The 7,260-nt window shown below is 39.5% G+C and overlaps 1 protein-coding gene across 1 annotated transcript; it reads right to left on the bottom strand.

The window, feature by feature from the left end:
- Nucleotides 1–693: 693 nt before the first annotated feature.
- LOC131625601 (uncharacterized) lies at nt 694–4,849 on the bottom strand. The gene is made up of 7 exons (XM_058896448.1): nt 4,502–4,849; nt 4,003–4,239; nt 3,718–3,888; nt 2,544–3,015; nt 2,100–2,489; nt 1,502–2,033; nt 694–1,408 (listed from the first exon to the last, which is right to left on the bottom strand). The coding sequence occupies exons 1-7, from the start codon at nt 4,847–4,849 to the stop codon at nt 694–696; spliced, it is 2,865 nt and encodes a 954-aa protein (XP_058752431.1).
- Between the last annotated feature and the right edge of the window lie 2,411 nt (nt 4,850–7,260).

The following is a 7,260-nucleotide window of genomic DNA, read 5'->3' as shown; positions in this document are numbered from 1 at the left end:
TTACGTTTCATGCACACAGTAGAAGTTTGAGTTTGAAAATTCATACCTGACTTGTTACTTATTGAAAAAGAACGTGAACTAAAAATTTTTGAACATTCACTCACTACCACTTTCATACATGTTGCTCCATTGTTGGTACTTTGCTTGAGACTATCTTTGCGTTTTCAGGAATACTCACTCTAAATTGGGGACAACATAAATAAAATAAAATAATCTGCAAAAACAAGGTCAACAATATCATCATATCCGTTAGCAAACATAGAATCAATCTCATCCGCTTTCTCTTGCGGTGGGTTATTGGTTTCAACACCTGTACCCCCCCCCCCTTACTGGACAAGGGTTAGGTTCCAGCCAACCATAATATGGGCCTTAGCTTTCCAGGGACGGGATACTTCTCCCCTTAGGCGCAGCAGATTCGTTAGTGCGGATTCTCAAACGACCGCGCCTCGCCTAGTTACACCCGAGGCGCGCCAAACTCTCTGTTTGGCTTCGCGGCGCGCTTCTTTGCTCCCGCGGCGCGCCAAACTTCTGTTTGGCCTCGCAGCGTGGTGATTGCATTCACATAGCGGGTTTGCGAAGATAGGATGATGCATAAAAATAATAGATGAAAAACAAAAGAACTTACTCCGTTGGGTTGCCTTCCAACAAGCGCTTCGTTTAACGTCGCATGGCTCGACGGTTGATATCTTTCTCTTATGTGCTCAAAAGTGAGATTGTGCACACTTCTCTATCAAATTCTCCCCCAAGGTAGTTCTTTAACCGTTCTCCATTAACGGTCCAGCTTTCTTTAGTCTTACTATCCTCAATAGTAATAGCGCCATATGATTTAACTTCCTTGATTAAGAACGGTCCTGACCATTTAGACTTTAGTTTCCCTGGGAAAAGCTTGAGTCTCGAGTTGAATAGTAGAACAAGGTCTCCCACTTTGAACTCTTTCTTCTTGATTCTCTTGTCGTGATACCGCTTCATATTTTCTTTGTACATCTTATTGGATTCATATGCTAGGTACCTGAATTCTTCAAGCTCATGGATTTGATTCTTCCTTTTCTTATAAGCCAAGCTATCATCTCTATTGAAGAATCGTAAGGCCCATAATGCCTTATGTTCCACCTCAACCGGGAGGTGGCATGCTTTACCGTAAACCATTTGAAATGGAGATGCACCAGTTGGTGCTTTGTATGCTGTCCTATAGGCCCACAAGGCATCATCAATTCTTACCGACCAGTCTTTTCGGGATTCTGATACAGTCTTCTCCAAAATATTCTTGATTGCTCTGTTTGAGATCTCTGCTTGCCCGTTGGTTTGGGGGTGATATGGTGATGCTATCTTATGGTTGATATGATACTTATCCAGCACTTTAGCTACCTGCTCATTAACAAAGTGAGATCCACCATCGCTTATAATCACTCTAGGCATCCCAAAACGTGTGAATATGTTTCAATTTAAAAATTTTAGCACCGTTTTGGCATCCGCTTTTGGTGTAGCGATGGCTTCTACCCACTTGGAGACATAATCCACTGCAACTAGAATATATTCATTAGCAAAAGATGGAAGAAAAGGCCCCATGAAATCTATGCCCCAACAATCAAAAACTTCTACTTCAATAATGGTTTGAAGCGGCATCTCATCACGTTTACTTATCCCTCCAACTCTTTGACATTTGTCACAATTCTTTGCATGATGGTGGGCGTCTTTGAAAATAGTAGGCCAGAAAAATCCGGATTGGAGAACTTTTGTTGCCGTCCTCCATCCGTTGAAATGCCCACCACTAGGCGCATTATGACAGTGCCACAAAATTTGTTGTGCTTCTTCTTCAGTAACACATCTTCTTAAAATGCCATCCTTACCTATCTTAAACAAATATGGGTCATCCCATACATAATATTTTGCATCGGCTACCAACTTTTTCTTCTTATTCCAATCAAAGTTTTCTGGTATGATACCGGTTGCTTTATAATTAGCAAGATCGGCGAGCCAAGGTCTTATTTGGAGTTGAAAAAGTTGCTCATCCGGGAATTCATCATTTATTTCAGCTTCTTGGTTGGTGACGTTTACATTGACCAAACGGGATAAATGATCTGCTACCACATTTTCTGTACCTTTTTTATCCCGTATTTCTATGTCAAATTCTTGCAAAAGGAGAACCCAACGAATGAGCCTTTGCTTCGAATCCGGTTTAGTAAGCAGATATTTAATGGCCGCATGGTCTGTGTGGATTACCACTTTTGACCCAATGAGATAGGATCTAAACTTTTCAAGGGCATACACTATGGCTAACAATTCTTTTTCTGTGGTGGCATAGTTGACTTGAGCATCATTTAACACCTTACTTGCATAGTGTATGACATGAAATATCTTTCCTTTTCGTTGGCCTAATACTGCACCAATAGCATAATCACTAGCATCACACATTAGTTCAAAGGGGTTTGTCCAATCGGGTGCTACGATCACAGGTGCGGTGGCCAGCCGGTCTTTTAGGTCATTGAAGGCTTGAACACAAGATTCATCAAAATTAAAACAGGTACCTTGGTTGAGTAAATTACTCAAAGGTTTGGCAATCTTTGAAAAATCTTTCACAAATCTTCTATAGAATCCAGCGTGACCTAAAAAACTTCTTACTCCTTTGACATTTATTGGAGGTGGGAGTTTTGAGATTACCTCCACCTTGGCCGGGTCCACTTCAAGTCCTCTGGAAGATACTTTGTGTCCGAGTACAATCCCTTCAGTCACCATGAAATGGCATTTCTCCCAATTTAATATCAAATTGGTTTCAATACATCTTCCAAGTGCCACATCCAAATTATTCAAGCACATATCAAAATTTTTTCCAAATACGGAGAAGTCATCCATGAATACTTCAATACTTTTTTCAATGAGGTCGGAGAATATGGATTGCATACACCGTTGGAAAGTAGCTGGAGCATTACATAATCCAAATGGGATCCGTCTATATGCGAAAATTCCAAATGGAGATGTAAAAGCTGTCTTCTCATGATCTTCTGGGTTCACCACAATCTGATTGTACCCGGAATACCCATCTAAAAAGCAATAGTAATTCTACCCCGATAACCTCTCAAGCATTTGATCCATGAACGGTAGGGGAAAATCATCTTTCCTCGTAGCTTTGTTGAGTCTACGATAATCGATGCACATTCTCCACCTGGTTACTGTTCTTGTTGGTATGAGTTCATTCTTGTCATTACGGATCACCGTCATGCCTCCCTTCTTTGGTACAACATGTACTGGGCTCACCCATGCACTATCAGAAATTGGGTAAATCATACCTGCTTCTAGAAGTTTGATCACCTCTTTCCTAACTACCTCTTCCATTGTTGGATTTAGTCTTCTTTGCGGTTGAGCTACCGGTTTGAATTCTTCTTCTAACATAATCTTGTGCATGCAATAGGCAGGACTTATTCCTTTCAGATCCGCCAATACCCATCCAATTGCATCTTTGTTCTTTTGGAGAATTTGAATGAGTCGGGCCTCTTCGTCTGGAGTCAACTTAGAACTGATAACGACAGGTTTATCTCCTTCTTTATCTAGAAAGACATACTTCAAATGAGATGGGAGTAGCTTTAATTCTATCTTTGACTCTTTAACTCCTTTTTTTAACTCCAAATCTTCTATCTTTTCCGCCTTTGTGACCGTGTTGCCACCTTTTTCTAATTCCTTTAAAAACAACTCAATCTCTTTTTCTTCTTCTTGAGTAAGTACATTGAAAGATTCAACAAGAGATCTCTCTAAAGGGCTAGATAGATGAATTTGGTTCGCCACTTCCACTACACTCTCTTCAGTAACATCCATGCGAAAACAGTCATTCTTGTCTTTTGGTTGCTTCATGGCATCGAAGAGATTAAAGCATACCTCTTCATCTTGAACTCTTAACTTCATTATACCATCATCAATGTCGATCATCATTCGGGTTGTTTTCATGAATGGTCTCCCAAGAATGATAGGTGACTCCTTATCTTCTTCCATGTCAATCACAACGAAGTCTACCGGAAACAAGAATTTGTCAACTTTCACTAACATGTCTTGTGCAACACCGTAAGGTAGAGTGGTTGATTTATCTGCTAACTGTAAAGTCATTCTTGTTGACTTCATCTCAATATTTCCCAACCGCTTCACTATTGATAGAGGAACTAGATTGATACTTGATCCTAAATTAATCAGTCCATTCCCGATATTTTGATTACTAATTGTAACTGGCAATGTGACTCTTCCGGGGTCTCTTGCCTTTTGAGGAAGGCGTGATATTATGGCACTACATTGTGCATCAAGTAGAACAACTTCTTCTTCTTCCGGTCTTTTCTTCTTTGTTAAGATATCTTTCATGAATTTGGCATATTTTGGCATTTGAGCAATTGCTTCGGAGAATGGAATATTAATTTGTAGTTGTTTAAAAATTTCCATAAACCTTGCATATTGCTTAGCATGGTCCTTCTTTGATGGAGCATGAGGATATGGCAAAATGTTGACTGGGTATCACGTTGCTTGCCAAATTTTCTCTACTGCTTTTTCTTTTCAGCTTTTCTTTCTTTTTGACTTCTTTATTCACATTCTCTTCTTCAGCATTAGTATTGATAATTTCATATTCTTCATCTTCTCCGTCATGTTTTTCAGCTTCCTCTTCCGTATTATCTTCAACCACATTCCTTTCAGTTTCATTATTACTTCCTTTTTGCCTAGTCCTTGTCACTACCGCTTTGCAGTGCTCTTTTGGATTCTCTTGAGTGTTGGCTGAGAATGTTGCATTTGACTGATTAGCTGCAAGTTGTTTAGCCAGTTGACCCACTTGAGTTTCCAAACTTTTTATCGCTGCCTCTTGATTCTTGTTATTTGTCATTGACATTTGTATGAACTGATTCATGGTCTCTTCCAACTTAGATTGTCCTCCTTGTTGTTGTGGTGACGGTTGAGTGTAAGGTTGAAAGGCTTGTTGTTGGTATCCCTGATTCTGTGCCCTTTGTTGATAACCTTGATTGTTATTCCTTGGTGGATACCCTTGTTGATACGGAGGATTCTGATATTGATTCTGCCTTTGTCCTTGGTTATTGTTCATGTAGTTCACTTCCTCTTCCAGAACTGGTGGACAGAATCCTGTTTGATGATCTCCCTTGCATAACTCGCACTTAGCAACTTGATAAGAATTAGATACCCCATTCAGCTCCTTGATTTGTTGTGGTAATTTAGACATTTGTTGTGCCAAAAGTTCCACTTGTGATGTTAATAGCTTATTCTGGGCCAGCAGAGCATCACTGTTGTTCAACTCCAATACTCCGGGTTTCCTATCTCTGACCGTTCGATCATGGTTGCCCTGACGATCATTTAGAGCCATTCGCTCTATTATCTGAGTAGCTTCAGCAGGTGTCTTGGACATAAGTAAACCACCAGCTGTGGCATCCAAGAGTGTCTTGTTCGTAGCTGTGAGCCCGTTACGGAACATGTGGATTTGATCAACTTCCGCAAAACCGTGTCCTTTGCACTTTCTCAACATAGCTTTATACCTTTCCCATGCTTCATTCAATGATTCATTACTGCCTTGAGAGAATACTGCTATCGCTGTTTTTACTTCAAAGAATCGATTTTGAGAGTAAAACCTTTCCAGAAATTTTTCTTCTAAGGTATTCCAATCAGTCATCACTGTTTCGGGTTGATCCAGATACCAATCTTTTGCCTTAGATAACAAAGAGTGTGGGAACAACCTCTTGAACAGTGCTTCTTCATCAACTTGAGCTACACCAGTTGTACCTGCTAACTCATAGAATCTAGTAAGATGTGTATACGGATCTTCGTGATCCAACCCGGCGAAAGGGCTTGCACAAACCAACTGTATGATACCGGTCTTCAATTCTGAAATCCGCCCGTTGGCGGCAGTTCTAGCAAACTGTGGGTTGAGCCTTGGGCTATTAGCACATGGACCAGTAGCAGCCATGTTGACAACAGTAGGTTGTATAATAACTTCCGGTTCTTCTTCCGTGAATAGTTCGTGAAAGAAGAGTCCTTCTTGCGACTCGTTAATAGCTTCAAGTCGTTGTGACGATGTCGCGGTTGCGTTGTCTCTTGTTCTTGCTATGTTTGCTCTTCTTCATGCTTTGCTGTTTAATCTCCTAGCGGTCCTTTCGATCTCGGGATCAAAAAGAAGTTGATCACTGGTGACTTTACTGCGCATACATGAATTTCTGCACAAACTAACAAACGAGTGAAGCAACCAAATCAATGAAATAGTAACAAAAACTCAAAATAAAAACTATTGCAATGTGTGCAATATTGACACCAATCCTCGGCAACGGCGCCAATTTGTTGAAAGTATTTATGGGTAAATATTTTCGGTAATATATCGTATCCACAGGGATTGGTTTAATATCACTGTCGTTCTATAGTTGATTATTTTGAGTGAGAAAAGTTAATTGCGTTTGTTTTATGATTATATTACTATCAAATGTAAACAATAATGTAAATGCAAATAATGAACGTTTGTTAATGATTAAGGAAATATGTTGAGCCTTAGGGTTCATCAACCTATTCCTATACAATTTATCAATTAATTCACAATTGAACAATCTTTTGAATTACTATCTTCACTTATCCTCAAATATGATTCCATGTCTGCAAATCAAATTAGATAGACTTTTACCGGTATGAGATTCGATCTCTCCAAATATCAATATCGATAATAGTAATACGGAACGATAATTATGAAAACTCAATCACAATTCAATCTCTGCAAATTGAGATTGAATCAATATAGTAACCTAGGGCAAAAGTTAGAATCTTTTCTTTCGATCAAAGACTCCACGATAATTTAATATAAAAACAAGGTTTCTTATTGATAATAAATTCAAACAATTGTTCATAGGAAAGAATCAATGATATTGTATATTCATAGGTTAATTACTACCTTAAACTCAACAAGAGGAATTTAGCTCTCCATAGGCATGAAGAACACACAAGAATTAATAGACGGATTCATCTTCATCAATGGAATGTCTTCGATTGGTAAAGATTTGGCCTTCAATTGTTGTTCTTGACTGCAAACTCAGAATGCTCACCTAATTTAGCTCACCAAAGATCTCTCTCTTATGAGGCCTAGGGCTTCTATTTATAATATTTTAACTTTGTAACGCAGCCACCGTGCCTCGGCACGCAATGGCGCGGCGTAAACTCAAGGCAGAGAGTTTGGCGCGTCTCGCTCCTTTATTGGCGCGGCTCGCCCTTTAATTCTTCTTTCTTCTTTGTGATTCTTCCTCTCTAGAG

Source organism: Vicia villosa, unplaced genomic scaffold (genome assembly GCF_029867415.1).
Source record: "Vicia villosa cultivar HV-30 ecotype Madison, WI unplaced genomic scaffold, Vvil1.0 ctg.000227F_1_1, whole genome shotgun sequence".
In the NCBI taxonomy this organism is placed as follows: domain Eukaryota; kingdom Viridiplantae; phylum Streptophyta; class Magnoliopsida; order Fabales; family Fabaceae; genus Vicia; species Vicia villosa.
This window is presented reverse-complemented; position numbering and strand designations above follow the sequence as displayed.